Below are 19,277 nucleotides of genomic sequence, written 5' to 3' on the forward strand. Positions count from 1 at the left end.
GCAGGTTTTTACAACCTGGCATATATATAAGTACATCATAAAGGAGAGTCATCATGATTAGTATAAGATTAACACATTACATATAATGCCCTACTATTAGAGTTAAAATAAATTATACAACCCACTTAAAATATATTTAGTGATGTGCGTATGGCTTTAACTGTCCATAATATCTTAAATATTCTTCTTTCCTAAAACAAATCTAAATAACCATCTCTTCCCTTCTATTTCACATAAAGAAAAGTCCCTACAAATGAACTTTTAGTCCTAGTAGGAAGGTGGGGACAAGTGATGGTTTTTTATAAGTTATATGCCTGCTATTTGAAGTGAGCTAATTTCCCTTAAGCAAACTCAATTGCCAAGTAAAACTGTTTCCTCAGAGAAAAAATTTACCACTTAAAAATTTAATAACAGGAGTTCTTAAGAAAATTGAGCATATCAACTGACTAATAACCCTGATTGTTCCTTTTGCATGATATAACATTCTCAAAACTTCCCACCGGTAGGCTTTTAAACCATCCTTCTGTCAAAACTTCTAATTACATTTTAAAAAAACTGACAAATCAAAGCTGGTTAATGGAATTGATTGAAATATATCAACTACACAACAATGCATGACATTATTTCCCAAAGATGCACAGAATGAGGAAAATGACTTGCTTGATCTCTGTAACTGTTTTTTCTGTCCATTACATTCCTAAGCTCCCTAAAGAGATTCTTTGATTCATATCTTGGGCCCTGGGGAAAATGTTTAACTTACTGTTCTTTGAGAATTCTAAGATTTACTGCCAAATCCTATTTGTTTCTCTGGTCAAAAACATGCTCCCAGAATGATGTTTAAAATTAGGAATAATACATTCAACTCTTCATCTGCAAAGGTTCTAACAACTTGTTTTTTTAAGCAGAAAATAAATCCTTAATTTCCCTATCACATCTCTCTGGTCCCACTGATACATTTTTTTAAAAATTTAATGATCTTTCTTGTTTGAGAGGACAAGATCAATAATTTCATGCATGTCACCTAATTATAGAGACAGGAGAATATCAAAATTGGTAGGATTTTCAAGTGAATGAATATTTTGCTGGAAAAAGATAGAGGATCATAAGGAAAAATCAAACAAACCAGATTATATAATGATAATCATGATCATGTCCTTTTGAATTACAAATGGGAAACTTGGAAATATCTTTCATCAGAAGTTTCCCAGGTACATTTCTTCAAAATAAGAAGTATTACCTCATATGAAAACACTAATTCCTGATCTGTCTGTATTCTGTTCAAGGGGATGCCCTATGAGTTATTCATATGTGTGTCTATTTTTCAAATTTTAAAATAAGAAGCAAATATTTATTTTTGTCCTTGGCATTAGCTGTTTTGTACTCCCATAGCTTTCCTGATGTACTCAGAAAACTGCAATGTATCATAATTTTATAAAATTTTTATAATCAAATTATAACATTGCCTATTAATTTTGTTATGCGGGTCACACATTTATCAAAAGGATCTCAGAGCAGATATGGCTCAAGCAGTTGAGTGCCTGCCTCCCACCTGGGAGGTCTTGAGTTCAGTTTCCGGTGCCTCCTGAAGAAAAAACAAAAACAAACAATAAGCAAACCAAACAAGAAAACCAACTCCAGAAGCCAATGCAAGTCAGTGGTTGGACACTGGTTTCCCATATATGAGGCCATGGTTCAATCCCTGGTTCCTGGTACCACACACACACATACACAAAGGATCTCATTCCTTATTATTCCCTTGAACTACTCTGCATGCCCAAGTTTACCTTCCTTTAGATATGATATTGGGTAGTTATTGACTATTCCAATTGCTAACAGTTTTTGCCCTTCCAGCACTAATTTCGGCAAATGCATAGATGAATTAACAAAAACCTTGTGAATTAGCTACAAAAACTACATTAACCAGCTCAGTCACTTTGGATGTATCATCTTAGCTTAGGAGAGAAGATAAATTCTTCTGGAGGTACCAAAATGCTCAGACCCTCACAAATATCCATTTCAGAGCCAGAATTTATGTTTGAACTTCATTCATTTTTTAAAAAGGTGGGGGAAGAGATGGAAAAAAGTTATGCCCAGACTTCATCTATTTGTAAAAAGTTTCCCAACTAAAACTATCGGAAAGTCCTTCTCAAATCTATGTTTTGATTTGTTTCTTAAATATCGTAAGACACTCTCCAACAGTGGTGTTCAGGTCCCCCCCAAGAAGGTTGTTTTCCCCAGTTCCATCATGTTCATAATCTTGCCCTCTTCAATATTGGTTAGTCTCATGCACTTTTAAGTTCTTTTAAAAGTATAATTAGTAGATCAGCAATGCATCTACCACCTGGGATCATACATGCACGGAGACTTATGCTAGAGCTTTTGTATGTGTGTTTTGCTGAATAGTAATTCAAGGTTAGGAGGAAAGTTTTCTACTCACTGATTCTTAAGATTTTAAATGGGGCCAGGAGAAAAGAATCTTTTACAATTTATCACTGTTGGTCAGACCTTCCCAGATAAAATGCAACTTTATTACAAGTAGTTGCTAAATTCAGGGCAATCTAGACCAGTTATTTTTTGGCAAATATGAAGTCTGACAGTGCAGTGCATTTATAAACATTTATGCACCATTTCACAAAACAGAATTTTGATCTTGACCACAATTGACAGTGCTAGGTAGAATGCTAATATGGAAGTATAAGAAAAACACAACAAAACAACAAAGCAGAGATTGAATAGTGAAAGCAAAAATAAATACCAAATAGTTCTTTTGTGTAAAATATTACTTTCTGTATGACTGCACCACACATTTGATATAATTTTACAAAATGGAACATATACATTCTAACTGTGGAGTGAGATCTAGAATGATTTTCATGAAATGATAAGCAAAGGGTAGCAGAAATCAAAGTATTGTAAAAACATTTCTTACCTTATCAAGGGCGCCTTATGACTATCTTGGACCACAGGTCACTTTGAGCTTTAAAACGCTCCCCATTCCAAGAAAGTATCTGTGTGTGTCTCAAGAAAAGGCAGGGGGAATTATAACCACACTTCTCAGACCCTGGAGTGGAAGCAAATCCTTATATTCCATGGCTTCAAGGAAGGAAAAATTATTTTATCACTTCCTAATCTCTGCTTTCTCTCTTATCAGAAAAAAAGAGATGTATTTAATTTTAAGATATGCTTTCCTTCAACTACTTTGAAATTAAAGGAACAATTGGGCTATAAAATGACCCCAGTTTTTATATCAAAACATTTGCAAAATTTTTTTAAAAAACCTTTTAGATGGTATTTATATATAGAATTATAAAATCTTAGAGAAGGAAGGGACCTTAGATATATGCCAAACTTCCATGAAGTACAGTGATTCCTTTAACAGCACACTCAGTAGCACTGTAGAGGAAAAAGCACAGAACATGAAAACAGATGAACCTGGATTCAGCTGCTGGATCTGCCACTCTACTAGCTGTGTGACTTTTGTTAATTTGCTTAACCTCTCTGAGCTTCAGTTTCCTTATCAATAAAAAGAAATGAGGATAATTTCCATCAAATAAGGTTGTAAGAATTAAACAAGGTACATGTGTTAAAACTCTTGCTATATTGCATCTATACAATATTTTTGTCAGCTTATTGTCCATTTCTTCCCCACGAGTTTTCTTAAGTTGGACTGAAATTGATTATCTTGTAACTTTTATTCATTAGTCCTAACTTTTTCCTTATTGCACAATAGAAACCTTTATCCTCACCCACACCATGGTTCTTCAACTATCCAACTCTCCTATCTCCTATTAGTCTCCACCACTACCACTTCCCCCACACACACACATGCACTGGTAAATACACAAATGTATATCTTATATCTTTTTTGTCATAAAAATAAGTTTTAGTGAATCAAAGATTTGAAAACAATATTATTGTTGGGATTAAAACTACTAGTCAGTGTGTCTCTCTGTTTCTTTGTTCTAGTCCTTCTTTTAATATTTAAGCAGCATATGATTTTGTCGTTCCACCACACCACTTGCTCATATTACAGTTAAGGTTAAACAAAAATATTGGGATCTTTCCCTGTGGCCTGTAAAGCTCATGAACTTCTTTTTAAGTTTAAAAGTTTTTACATTTCGTATTTGTTTTCATTTGTTTTGCCTGCTAATTAGTGTTCAAAGTGCTATTCTCCTTTAGCCTAGATCCCAAACTAAAAATGTTTTGATTACTGCCAGAGGGATTTAAGTTACTTATTAGTAAGAACATTCTTGATTGGAGATAACGACACCCTAGGGCCCTACTGCCAAGGGAAGTTATACAATTCCTTTCCCTGGAGATCAGAAAATGGCCAAGGAACTTCATACAATTCTTTCTCTATATGATAAAATTGTATCTTTCCATTCCTAGAAATACTTATGTTCAGCCTTGATTAGAGGCAGGGGGTCAGATCAAAATCACCTCTCAAGAACCCTTTGTTCTTCTGGCAAAAAAAAAAAAAGTAAATATTCAAATTATATCTAATGAGTTTTAGAAGAGCTGCTTGTGAAGTGTTTGCTGACGGGAAGAGGGTTTGCTGCCATCGTCTGGATCTTTGAAAAACAGCACGGCCAGGGCTTTAGTGCCTATTCATACTTCAGATAAGGCACTGAGACCATTTGAAAGCAGGTGCAGTTTACAAGGCTGGCTGTTCCTGACTGGATGAACTGGAAAACTATTTATGGTTTTTAAAGAGTAGAGCTGACCTGAGTGTTTTCCATGTTAGCAAAGTGTTTTCCAAAGTGTGGTTCACAGGCCATTAGCATCAGAATCACCTGGGGTGATTACAAACACAAATTCCTGGGCCCCACCCAGACCTACTAAAAAAATTTCTGAGGTGGGGCCTGGGGAATCTTAATTTTCCCCTGGGTACAAAAGTTGGAAAGACAGTATGTTAGAACACTATAATGGCAGTTGTTTGCTAAAAGTAAGGTGCTGTTTATAAAGGAAATCAAATTACTTGGTGAAGTAAAGGGTAAAATTAAAATCAAAGGTCTAAGTGATATACAATATTTTGCTTCGCTATTTATTTAAAAAATCCCACCCGCAATGAATTGTGACATATCAGTAGGCATTTCATAATGTAGCATTCAATATCTATTTAGGGTGGCGGACTTGGCCCAGTGGTTAGGGCGTCCGTCTACCACATGGGAGGTCCACAGTTCAAACCCCGGGCCTCCTTGACTCGTGTGGAGCTGGCCCATGCGCAGTGCTGATGCGCGCAAGGAGTGCCCTGCCATGCAGGGGTGCCCCCGCGTAGGGGAGCCCCACGCGCAAGGAGTGCGCCCTGTAAGGAGAGCCGCCCAGCGCGAAAGAAAGTGCAGCCTGCCCAGGAATGATGCCGCACACACGGAGGGCTGACACAAGATGACACAACAAAAAGAAACACAGATTCCCGTGCTGCTGACAATAGAAGCGGACAAAAAAAAACATGCAGCAAATAGACACAGAGGACAGGCAACCGGGTTGGGGGGGGGGAAGAGAAATAAATAAATAAATCTTTTTAAAAAAATCTATTTAGCCCATATTGAGCTTAGAAGAATATTAATTGGCAACATCTACTAAGCATTACTAAGTAGTACAGAGGGTCAGTCCATCAATAGACTGAGTATGATTAATAACGAAACAAGAAAAATTGTGATTGGTGTGATATCTTAAATTAACATTTTATTTATATTAGTTTAGTCTATTTCTTACCTGTTCTTAGTTTTAGAGGTTGGTTTTGTGAACATCTCTTTAAAAAATTAAGGAATGAAACCTAGTCTTTGTTTTAAAAAGTGTAAATTAAATGGCATAAAAGGAAAACTAGCCTACATCAATTTAATTGTAATTGAAACAAAAGCTATTTTAGATTCAGATACAATTTTCTGAATTTCAGCTTTTGATTTTTTTTTTCTCTTGAAGATCAGTCCTGCCTTCTGCTTCTGACTCAGAAAGATTCTAGAAGTACCAGAAAACCCACAAAAATTCCCTGGGTTTGAAAAACTGCTGGAATTTTAGGTTCCTCCCTACGGCAGTCGCTCAGCTTCTGAGAATTGTTTTTCATCACTTGCCCTGCGAGCAGGGAGTTTGCTCTGGGAAGGCCGAGGTTTCGCTCTTTCTGTTTTTGGAAACTGATCATGCTTCTCAGGGAAGGGGATCAATTACTCTCCAAAGGCCAGGTTGCTGACCCTTTGTCCCAGGACAGCCCTGGAGAGGAAGGATAAGAGCAGCTGCCTGCTGCGCCTTTCAGAGGTCAGCCAGGTTCTGTCAGAGCCCCAAGTGTTGCAGATCTGAATTGGGGTAGTCTTGGGAATAGGTTGCCAACTGTTCCACTTTCAGTGTGATAGGCCTACTTAAGCTTCAACTATCCTACCAGAATCTTCCTCAGGATATCAACTATCCTATTTTGAGAATATATTTGATTTACGAGCATTTCCCCTGAAGAATTCTCTTTATGTTGCTAAATGCCCCACACTTGTTCTATTTAATATTGGTATTTTGAGTTGAACACGGCATCTTTGTAGGAGAGTCTTAAGGCTAATGTTTTGGTTTTTTGTTTTAATATTAAATTTTGTCTTTCTCCAGTCTTTTTTATCCTGGTCTCATCTTTGTATACCACTATAACAATGCTAGTACAATAGATGAAGACAAAATAGGAAAAAAAAATTGGCGAACAGACTGAATATTGAGGAATATAGACATATAAGCTTAAGGAGAAGAAAGAGAAGAAACAAAGATTTCTCAGTAAAAGACTCCTGGAAAAGATTCCTCATGTCAATATGAGATTTATACAGACACTGCTTTCCTTTTTCTGTTTTAGTTGTGGTAGGTCCCTTAAAACTGGGATTCATATTAACAGAACACAAGAGAAATTGTTTGCATGTGTGGGTTTTAGGTGTTTGTTGTTGTTGTTGTTTGCTTCTTTTTGGAAGTTTTTGAAATAGTAACTATTGCTTATTGAGTACCCTTTACAGTAACATTAACATGTGCTGGCTGCTTCCTATGTGCCAGGCACTGTTGTACAGGCATAACACATATCAATTCTTTTAACATTCTCAGCAACCCCTGAGGTAGGCCTTTTATTGTTCCATTTCACAGCCGAGGGTAGAGTCAGACAGGCTGAATAATTTGCCAGAAGTCTCCCAGACAGCAAGAGGCAGAGCTGTCGTTCAGAGGCCAGCAATCTGACCCCAGACACCACGCTCCTAATCACTACAAAGTATGACTGTGTGTGCTGGGCAGTTACATGCTTTACCTCCCCTAATTTTATGTGAATTTCATTTAAGAAATGGTGACCTATTGCTGTCCCTAAATCAAATCATGACTTTGTAATTTAAAAATTCTTGGGAACATTTTTTTCCCCTATTGTTCCCAAAATTTGAGGGCTCTCTCTTTACCACACTCTTTTTCCTGTAAATTAGTACGGTTCTAATAACATACGACGCTGGATGGCTGGAAGTGGTGGGTATTTGAGGCATTCTGTCTAGTGCATTGTGGGTGCTCCCTTACCCACAAAACAACGACCATTAATTGAGTTACAAGAAATAGGCTGATGGAAATAAAAACTACAGGTTTTCCCCTATTGCAATCTGTTGACAAGTGTTTAACACCTGGAGCTACCAAATTCTGAGATTTTTCAATATTTCTTACTTTGATTTAGAAGGTTCAAGCTAGCTTTTGAATTATTCCTAAGACCTATAAAGCTTGCTGCCTCCGAAGAACAATTCTTTCATCTGTGACCCGAGTCTTCTTGTGATCGAGAAAGGCACGGGTACTTCGTGATTAGAGCTTGACTGTCAGGTCTCCAGGCTTAGCCCCAACACTATGGGCAAGTTTCCTAATGTTACTTCACCTCCACTTCCTCATCATTACAGCAGTGTGATAAGGGTACCTACCTCACAGTGTGTTTGTGATTTAATGCTTATTATTTAAGCGGTAATTCGTTACTTATAAATTAAATAAATTTATAAATACTTATAAAGATTTAATGCCTGTGAAATACTTAGTACAGCACCTAGCACATAGTTAGTCTTCCATAATTTTCACCTTACTGGTATTTCTATACTTTTAATTTAAGGCAGTGAAGCTCTGCCAGTATAATGGGAAGTTTTTACAATTTACCTATAAGCCCGTGCCTTCTCTCCTTGAAGTTAGTGATGGGAATGTTCAAAACCCATGCTTAGAATCTATTTCACTAGTTCCTCAAGAGATGTTTTCCAAAAAAAAATGAGACATAGTTTAAAAAAAAAAAACTATTGGAAAAATGTAAAAAAGAAAAGTTAAAAAAAAGTGTAAAAATGTCCTCGTTGGGATTTCTTTGACAGAAATAACTGTTGAGAAATCTGTGGTAGGAAACGTTTTCTGTCTCATGTACATCCAGGATAAAGGCTAGCTCAACCAGAAGAGTCACACCAAGAAACTCTAAGATTCCAGTGATTAACTACTTTTTAGAGTAGTTCAGTTAAAAACACTGAACACTTGTGACTTCCACACCATTTTCTGTTTAGAATTATTCTTGAAATGCCTCAAGTTGTTAGTGGTTCAGTGGCGAGCCAAGGTGGATGCTGATTCACTACTTAATAAGAAATTTCCCTGAATTTATACTTAGTCAAAATGGCATAAAGCCAAAGGGAACACTTCCTTTTATGCAGAGCTTTGATTTGCTTTCTTAAATGACATTCCTCCCCATTCCTTGTCCATGAATATTACCCACTTGTCCCAACATAGGAAAAATGAAAGACTTTTGGCCACTCACATAAAATCCTTTTCAAATACTTCATCTTACTTTTAAAATAGATGATGTTTCTTTTTCAGAGACTGGTTTTCTCTTTCAACGTACTCTCATAGTGTCTGATTTCATGACCAATCGCCTTCAGTGGGTTCCCTCCTAATGTCATTCGACCTGATCAAAGCCATCTATGAAGCGTAAACAGACCGGGCTCCTCTTGGTGAGTCAGATTGGTCAATACGCTGTTAAAAGTCTCAGGGGATGGGATTCTGGCGTCTAAAGAGACTGAGAACCATGTGGTACTATAGGAAAAGCATGGGCTTGGATGTCAGGCAACTGTCTAGGTGTTACCCTAGTCGGCCATCGATAAGCTTGGTGATTCTTGGGTAAGTTATTTAGCCTCTCTGAGTTTCAGATACCTTGCACCTTGTCTGTAAAGTGGGAGTAACAATAAATTTCCTTACAGGGTAATTCTGAGGAGTCAATGGGACCACAGCAGAACTGGTTAAGAGTACAGGTTTCAGACTGTGTTCAGGGTCCACTACGTAATATCGTGTGATTTGGGCAAGTTACACAGCCTTTCTGTGCTTCAGAAGTCCATCTATAACCTATAATCTATAAAATGGGGATAATGATGGGATCTATATCCTAAGGACTACAAATTAAAAATATAATCTATGAAAGATAGTTGGCATAATGCAGGGCTGCAGTTTGTGCTCAATTAATGTTGGCTATTATTAGGACTTATGTAAAGTATTTAACACATCTCCTGGCACATAACAGAAATTTAATATATCAACATCTGCCCTTACCACCCACCAGCCTTTTCCTCAGGACCCATGAGGTTGTTTGAGTGACTGCCACAGCTTCCATCCTCACTCATGTTATCCTAGCTTGGATTGTAATACTTGACTTAGTCTTGAAACAAGATTAGTTCACCAAATATTAGAACCAAGGATTCCCTGACTTACTAAATGTCTCCTGAAGAAAGCAAAAATGAAACAAAACACTTTGCTTTAGGTTATTTACTTCCAAAAAGAAAATGTTTCTCAGTTTGTTCTAGAATGTGCATTTCTTTTCAACTCAGACCAATTACAGTCCTTTAATTCTTTGTGGGGTTTTTTTTTTTTTCCATGAACAGATCATTAATAGCAAACAGGGAGCTCAAGAAGTAGGAGCTGTGAAAGCAAGATTCCTCCATGGCATGTTTGAATTGTATTATCATCATTAATTACCAGATATAGGAAGGAGGGTGGACTGGAAAGAAGGTCTTTTGTAATATTTTGATTAGGGTCCCTAAATTTATAGTTAATTGGTCACAAAGCACACATAGCTCAGATAAACATATCAAGAATGAGGTAAACAGAAGTAAACATTAGGATCTTTACATTTAGAACCAAACAACTTAAAAATCATGTCTCAATAATGGTGACATTAAAACTATAGGACTCTGTAGAAGCCTTACTTTCTCCCCTTAACCTTGAGGTATACTTTATTAGCTGGCAAACTTTTGATAAAGCCAGGTGTCAGAGTTGTCTGGCAGGGATTGATGTATTTAAATTAAATTTCTCTTCATTTGATTGCCTCTGAATAATAAGTTCTGTGATTTCCAAATGCCAAGCGATAATTTGGCATACAAATTATACATAACATAGAAACTGTTATGTATTATTAAAAAATAAACTGAGCCACCCCTGATAAAATCAAGGAAAGGACAGTTCTAACTGGGGATTCCTTCAGAGGACTGGTTTTTATTGGACTGAAGCTCAGTAAGAGGACCTGTAATTTTTGTACTTTTTTAGAACTGTAGAGGGAGAAACATAGACTGGCCTCTTTTAGCTAATTTGCCTGGTCTTTGAGTCCTGTGGGAATTTATTAGCTTTCTTTATGGCAGTAGGTCAACCCTGATGGGAAATCTAGAGAAGAATTCAATTCTTTTCCCCAGAATACTTGTTGACTGGCTCAGCAGCATTGGAGGGTTGCATGAGTCTTTGTGTCCCCCAGAGTCCAGTGATACAGGGACATGAGACCAAACAGGGTCAGTGTTTCTGGGAATATCAAATTGGTTCTTGAATTTACATATTTTTCTCATGAACATATAAAAAGTTTTAATGCAAACTGAACAACCCTGATTATAGGAGAGAAGGAATGCACAGCCCCACCTCTTCTCTCGGAAGCATTTAGCTTTTTAGAAAACAATCACGACTTTTTGATGACCCTGACTTCAAGCACCCGTTCCTGCCAGGCTGGTGGTGATTCATGAAATAGCAACTGATTATAGGCACACTCCCTTAGCACCGGGTTCCCTGCAGGTGCTCTTATTTATAGCTGGATGAAATTATACTCCTAAAGGGGCTTTTATTTGAAAGATTAAATCCAAACTAAGACAGTAATAATCATGTGTCTTCTTGGGCTCTCAAGAGACTTTACTTTGAAAGTGCCACATAGTCAGAGTGTTTGACATGCCTTTCAGCAGCAAAATGACCTTCCAAATTCTTTAACCTCGTAACTACAAATAGGAAAATGTACCCAAATATGTTAGTCCACCCCCTTTAAATATAAACCACTTGTTTTTTGACACCTCAGTTGTGACTCTTGCTGTCAGGTTAGAATTTAGGCCGTGTGATCATCTCAGCTGTCCTACAGTGCCTACATCTTGAAGAAATCAGCACTATATAGAAGAAATATATAGAATAAATAGCCCTGGCTTACTTTGAAGAACTATTTGTTACCTGAATTACTTTCCTATAGTTAAAATGAGTTGCTTCTTGTGAAGGTTAAATGAGATAGTTAATCCAAAAGCTTGATACATGTTGTCTATATTAGATATATTTTGACATATAAAAATTTTCAGGCTCTAGAATGATAACCAAAATGTGTCTTATAAAACATACAGTTAAATATTTATGTCTTTTACTAACAATGAATGATCCAAAAGCAGAATCGATGTGTTTTTTTCCTCTCTTCAAACAGAATATGTTTATTTTTGAAATATTAGAAATAAATTGTAAGCGTTCTAAGATTAAAACAGAAACACTCAAATTCCCAATTTTGTGATCCAATATATCCTACTGTAAGACTGAGAGGGATGATAAATGCTGTAATTATATTTATATGGCATCTTACATAGTGTCCCTGGATGCTAGAATCTCAAGTGCTGCGCAGATTCACCAAGGCACAACATCCCTGTCAGGAAGAGAGGTCTGAGACATCTTTAAAGCGAAACTAGTAGAAAGAGAGATTTGTGTAAGGTTCTACAATAAGTCAGTGACTGTGATTACATTTTAGTTTACATTCCGGTGCCTTTGGGCCATGCCGTGGATTGTTTGGGATAATGTACAGAAGGCACCTACCACAATGAAGACAATCAGTTAAAGATAATCGTTATTATAGTGAAAATGAAAACGATTTCAAAAGTGCTCTGCCTAGAAATTAAGCTAACAAAGGACAAGGGAAGAAGCAAGGAAAACTAAACAAAAATTGCCTCACCAATGCCCTCAAGCAGCCAAAAGCCAACACCACCCACACTGCAAAAGGTGCCAGTGGGAGAGAAACTGAAGTCATGAGTTCTAATCCTCCCACCTGCCACACTGACCTCACTTCCATAGCCCCACCATGAAAGGTGGTACTTATAGTTTAATCTGCATGCAACAACCCAGGGGGATCCTTGGTAGGAAGAAGAGTCAAAGGAATTCCTTTTACTCCAGGGAGCTGGGTTACCCTTTCTCTCTCCACTGCCTGGATTCCCACCCCTCATCTATGAAGTGGGATTGTATGATCCAAGCTGAGACATATGCAACCAGTTCCCAGTGTAAGTTGTGCATGTGTGGACTGCATGCCTGGCATGTCTCTTAGAAACTTTTGGGGAGTCCCGAACAGTCCAGGATGACGGGAAGACATGGCCATCTTAATTGTGTCTTTAGTTCAACTACAAATAGTGTCTCTTCTAAGATTGCCACCTGTCTCGCAGGAAATGGACTGAAAACACTTCTCATTCCTACATACCACAAACCGCCGGACAACTGGGAATACTTCTGGGTCATGACCATCCTAGACTACATTTGAACTGATGATCTCACATTGGCTACCTATGTGTCCCATTCTCTTTCTTCTAATTCATGCTGTTCTTTTAATGCTATGTGAGGAATGCAAAGTTAACAAAAATGATTTCCTTTCCTGTTTCACCTTAAAAGTACTTCATTTATTTATTTATTTTGGTTATTCTATTAGAGAAGAATGCAAAGTACACAGCTTTCAATGGACTTCCTATGCAGGGAAAAAGCAATCCAAACAATACTGTTATCTAAAGGTTAGATAGCTTTTTCATTTTCCCCACATTAATCTCTTTTATTGATTTCCCAAAAAGGCAAATAAGAGATTGAGCTATATCCTGTGGTGGTAATTCTAGATAAATTGCCACCAAAAGCAATGGAAGGTTTTCCCAGAGGAAGAGAAAAGAATCAGCCCCCCACTGTACTGTAGCTGACTTAATGACAATTAATTAATTATTTGGTATGTTATCTTTTAGAAATATCTGAGGCTTGCATTCTAGCAATGAGGCATACATTTAGCAATGTATGGAGAAATGGGATTTGCTCACAAAAAGGAAATTCAGATGTTATAGGAAAGGATATAAAAGAAATAACAGAAATGACTTAGGTCAGAATAGCTCATACAGGGAAGATTTAAAAAAAATACATACATTGAACAGATAAAGAAGATAATATTATTTTAATAGGATAGTGAAAAACATAGCAGATTGACAGTGACAGCAGAAAAAGAACAGGAATACAGATATTTTCAAAGAATTAAAATGGTACCACGTACCATCTAACTAGGCAAGTTTGTATGATAGGTCTCTAAATATAGTTTCTGTATAGAGTAGATGGTTTTCCTTGGAGCTGTCATAAGTTCTTTGTAGTTCTCTACATTAATTCATGTTGCATATTTTCCATGACTGGTCAGACTCAGACTTAAAATAGATATGAGAAAGGTCTTCAGGTTTACTGTCAGTAGCATTACTAACTTCACAGCCAGCTGGACGATGGCATGATGCATGACCTGTGCAAATGTACAAGGTAACCTTGCCTGAATCCTCCTGGTCCATCGAATAAATAATAAAGTGAAGGTGTGAGAATAGAATTGAAAGGAACAGTGGGAGAAGCAGTAGTCCAAAGCAAAACAAACACAAGAAAAATCTGTGAGCTCACTCAGAAATGATGCTTTAACCACTGTGTGTTCTCTGCCTACAGCACATGGGGTTCCTTGTGCTTCACAATCAGCCCCTGCAGTCAGTAAGGCTTTGGGTCCTGTAGTTTCTCAACGTGAAGCTAAAGCCATGTAGACCTTTGTCTGCGCCCTGTTCCCCTTTTGGCATGTTACTTCAGTGAACTGTGCTCTACCACTTGCCTCAGCTGAGGCAAACAACTTTATGCTTGCATGGGCAATAGGAGAAGGACTCAGTTCCTAATTAAGGGGGGAAGGAGTATGGGAATCAATCTCTAAGAAGAATTACTCTTCTTTCCATATCTCATTTACTTCATATAAGTCTTCTGAAATGAATTAATATATGTAAAATGTCTGGCAATGAGCCTAATATATAATAAGTGCCCAGTAATTGATAATACCGTCCTCCTTACCCACCTCTTACAAACCTATGTACATTCTGACACTCCTTAGGGTACGTTCAAACAGGGGCCTGGGGTTGACAGGCCAGCACTAATCCCTGTCCTCAATAGACTTCTTATTTCCTTAACACTAGTAATAGAGACAAAGTGCTACTTATAAAAGAAATCTCAGTCACTACATGTTATATTCTCACTACATTTGAACCTTTCCACCATAAGAGCACAGCTGTTATGTGATAAAAAAAAAACCTGTGTCCTAATGTTTGATAACACTGATCACTGTCTTTCTGTGGCTAAAGCATAAATCCTAAGAATCCTGCTTACTTAATATAACGGCACATATCTATTGTGGTGTGCTTCTGAAAATTTTAAGTGTGCAAAGAAGATAAGTATCTTTTAAATCCATCTGAGTTAGATTTTTGACTCATTGAAAATATTATGCTCCTTGGACCCATATTGGGAGGTGACATATCTGAAATTAAGTAAGTTGAGGACTTGCTAGGCATTCTTGAGGAGTCAAGTAACACTGCAAACAATTCATTTCAAGGAAAGTGGGCACTCAGCTTCAGCTACAAGATTACTCTTCCACAACAGATGGTTTCCACACCTGAACTGTGACACCACTCTTCTTGGCTGAGAACTTCGGCCTTGGTGCCACGAAATAAGATGATTCTTGCTTTGGAGAGGTGGGAATGCCTGAAGGCACCGGTGATGCACTGACTGGTGAGGCAGCCTCTGCAAAGAAGGAAGGCTGAGAGGTATAGGCTGGCACTGAGTACACCGACGAAGCCTGCACACTAGTGGGTGAGCCAGCATTCATTGGCCGGGGAGGAAGAGCTTTCTTCAAGGCTGGCGCTGGGTTGATCTTGACTGTGGACTTCTGGGGGGGGCCATCCTTGGCATCTGGGGGTTGAAAAGTAAACAAGGATGCATTGAGCTGATAAGGTTGGTGCTTCATGACATCCAAAGCATTGAGGGGTTTCTTGCCCTTTTTCTTGCTTGTTTTGGAGGCCTGTGGGCCTGACAGCTGAGGCTTGACAGCGGCCGGTGGGTAGGAGGGAGAGTGGATAGGATTGTAGGCCACGGGAGGAGGTGCTCGGACGTTGGAGGAGTACTTCCAACCGGCGGGTAGGGATGGAGATGGAGACTGGGCACGAGCAGCGTGGGCCTGCACTGTGTCCGAATCTACCACATACTTCTCCATTCTTGACTGCCTTTTAGCGAAGAGCTGGGCTCCTTTCCCACTCATTCCTGGAAGCTCATTGGATGGTCCCACTGCACCAGCATGGGCAGCGTTTACTGTGGGTGTGGGAGCTGTCGGCTTGGGCGTGTAATTTTGACTGGCTACTGCTGCTTGTGGTCCTTTGAAGGGACCAGCCAGATGCAGAGCACTTGCAGGCCGGGCAGGAGCAAAAGAAGGCTGAGCTATTTTGATGGAGGAGACCATGGTGCCCTGGGATGGGGGTGAGGTGGGGAAGGCAGGAGGTTGGGTTGGAGCCACTCCTGGCGACCAGACTGGAGAAACTGGAGTTACTGGTTGGGAGGATGAGGACTTGACAGCAGGCTTTGGAGCAACAGGAGGTGGGGTCTTTTGTTTAGCAGAGGAGCCTTGCATGAAATTACAAGCCTCTGCTCCTAAGCTGAGGTAGTCTTCTTCGGGTCCGGAATCACCTCCAGCTCCAGTGCCCCGTTTGCCTTCTGAAGTTTGAAGAAGTGACAAGAGTTCAGGATTGGGGCTTACTTTGGGCTCTTTAAAGGTGAACATGGGTTTCGTTGTGCTCCTCCTTTTGGCCTCCTGCAATATTCCTGTTCTCTTTGCTGGCACTGCGATCCTCTCATCCCGGGATGCTATTCGCTCAGATGAATCATAAAAGGCTGGTTGGGACCATGGGGCAGGCTGGGGCCACGGAGGGGGCTGTGCTGGGCCAGCTATTGGACTAGACACCCCTCTAGAGAAAGTGTCAGGTGGAGGAGTGACGGCAGAATAAGGTGGAGGCGCAGGAAAGTCAGTGATGGGACTCGTCATGTTTCGGGTTGGGGAGAAGGGGGTTGCTGGCTGGTTCACAGACCCAGGGAAGGGTTTTGCCGTTCTGTTCATGGGCATCACCCTTTGGACCTCTGCCATCTCAGCTGCCCCACTGAGGCCATTCTGTTGCGGCACGTGGCCAAGACCGTGACTCACCTCGATGTAGCTTTTGTTCACAGAGCTCTGCATTCTCATTGACGCTTCTTCTTTCCTTTGGTAAGAAGTCATGGTTCTCAGGCCATCCGTCTGGGTGGCATCTGGCTCTTTGATTGGCATTCCGCTCATCCTCTCCTCCTCTTTTTGGGCTGTGATCTGATCCATCCTCTCCCTCCTCTTGGCAAACATGAGGGCCCCCTTGCCTGTGGTGTCTGGCAGCATCTCCATCTTGTCCTCTCTGTTCAGTTTCTTTTCAATATCCACAAGTCCAGAATCCCAGTCAAAGGTCACAACTTGGGTGTTGTCGTCAGTGTCAGACAATAACTCTTCATCCACCTCTGATTCGCTCGTGCCCAGAAACGCTACTTCACATGTATCTTCTTTGTCGCCTTCTTCCTCCTCGTCTGCCTCTCGCTCAAGCTCTCCAGTACCGTAGCTGACTAGGGTGTATTTTCTTGCCCTCCTACGACGCTTCTTAAACATCAACACCCCCTTGGAGTTGGGGTTGGGGGCATCTGTTAGAAGGAGGGCAATGCTTTTGCATTTAGATTTTGCTTCTTTCACCTGCTTTTCTGACAGGCTTTCACTCCTCCTGAGCCCTAGAGAAGATAAAAAATATAGAAATTGAGTTGATGAGTTCAAGGAAGACTCTACAGCAACCCAGAACTTCCTAATTAGGTGTATTTCTTCCTTGCTATAATTCTTTTCTTCTACCTTGGGGAAAAATAAATATGTTAAAAACATTCTTACAACTGGGCCTTGAATTTTGAAAGGACCAAATTAATTTTTCTTTATTTCTTTTTGAAATATATACTTTCACAATAATATGCAATAATATATATCAGAATATATAATGTGCTGTTTCATTTGTTCATGTAAATACATTTTATATATATATATTAGAAGATATGTTTCATTTATTTGCTTCCTTATGTATCCTTATATTTTAACAAAAAAATTGGCTAGAAAATGTCAATTAATAATTATAAATTATTATAAATTAAACAATAATTAAAATTGAAAAGGAAATAATTCAAGGACATAATGTTTTCTGAAAAACAAGACATACCTTGTAAGGTCTGTACTAAATAATAAAATGTCATTATAAAACTATTTTCAAACATCTTAAAAAGGGGAAGATTTTGAGAAAATTTTATTTACTTAAATGTATTAACATAACAAATTTAGATAGGTGCATTCACATCTACTGAATTAATATAAATTCAAAACACAGAATTAATAATTATACTGAATCAATAATTATTACTTCAGAATACTAGATTATTGTTAACACATATAAGAAATTTTAGCTACAAAGTTGTCCAGACAAATTTTTTTTGTAAATGTATTGCTATTTCGGAAATATAATACTAACTTAATTGCAGCAAGAGCAAGCATAACTCTTGGTGAAATTTTAAAAGTATATGAATAGCAACCCTCTTAACTAACTTTAAAAACTGATAAAGAAATTATTAAGTCATTTAAAAGTAAAGTTCACTAGTTTTAAAAATAACACAAATTCATATTTAAAATTTTTACTTTATAATTATGGTGATAAAAATGAATTGGTGGCAAATTAATTCATAGCGTCAGTTAATTATGAACATGTTTCAATGATAACTAAAATAAACATGACTTCTAAATAGTTCTGAATTTCTCAAAAGAACTGAAAAGCAATTTCAGAAAAATTTTTGAACGTTTTAAGATTGAGAATGAGCTCTTTCTGTCACCGGGGAAAAATGTCAGGCTTAATAGTTAATTTTAAAAAGAAGATATAATCATAGAAAATTTTATAACAGAGTTGCAGATATTCACAGATGACCAAATTTTGTATGAAGAAAAAAAGTAAAAAAGTGTGATCATTACTAAATGACTACTGTTATACAATTTATTATTAAAATGATATTCACAGTTACACAGTTGTTGGTAGCTTCACTGCCAACATGTAAAGTATGTGAATGCTGCTTTAAAAATTCTTGTTTAATATTCTATAAATATGAAGATGGCATACAGATGCTTAAAGTATAAAGAATGACTAACAGCACTTGCCAATAAAGCTACAAATGGTTATGCTAAAAATATGCTTTGAAAGGAATGACAATAGATTAAAGGAATTATTATACTACTTTGAATAACCTGAGCTAATCACTGTTGTGTATCACTCATACATTCAAGTGCCTTTTCCAGTCAGCCTTTACATCTCAGATGAAAGTCTTACATTAGTAAAAAAAAAAAAAAAAAAAAAATATATATATATATATATATATATATGAAAGAAAAAAAATCACAAAACGTAATGGCAATCCTTATCTTCATTCTCTTTTCTGTCCTACTTCCCTTGGGCAAGACACGATGCCATAAAAAAGCCCCGAATGTAAATACTTTTTATGTTTGGGGACATTTAAATGCCTCCACATGGCTCTGGAGTCTGGCTTCTGTGTCTAGAAGGTAGATGAAACACTGTGCAGTCGAGTGAAGACTTACAGAACGGGGAGATCATGTAACTGCTCAGTATCGCACATGTCCTTGTCTGTCAAACTCACTTCTGCAAGCATCATCAAGCTGCACAATGATTTTTTTCAAAACTAGGATCTGCCTTTAATATCAGTAGTGGAGCCTGTGGTTTAAAGACACCTTTCAGTAGCAGATTCAACAGTTTTTGACATTTAAACTCAGAGTCCACATGACTTCAAAAAAATCTCTTAGGCTACTTAGAAATGAAATATTATAGCATTCTGAA

General features: G+C 38.1%; 1 protein-coding gene across 3 annotated transcripts in view; it reads right to left on the bottom strand.

Annotated features, from left to right (window-relative positions):
• Nucleotides 1-19,277, bottom strand: part of SYNPO2 (synaptopodin 2) — a 191,489-nt gene that overhangs the window by 14,150 nt on the left and 158,062 nt on the right. For 2 of the 3 annotated variants that reach the window (XM_004479037.4, XM_071214967.1), the window contains one exon: nucleotides 14,963-17,136. In XM_004479037.4, the coding sequence (XP_004479094.2) occupies nucleotides 14,963-17,136 (2,174 nt within the window). Of the gene's footprint in view, nucleotides 1-9,738; nucleotides 17,137-19,277 lie in introns of those variants that run through there. The other variant, XM_071214970.1, reaches the window with a different exon arrangement.

This window comes from Dasypus novemcinctus, chromosome 1, assembly GCF_030445035.2.
Source record: "Dasypus novemcinctus isolate mDasNov1 chromosome 1, mDasNov1.1.hap2, whole genome shotgun sequence".
In the NCBI taxonomy this organism is placed as follows: domain Eukaryota; kingdom Metazoa; phylum Chordata; class Mammalia; order Cingulata; family Dasypodidae; genus Dasypus; species Dasypus novemcinctus.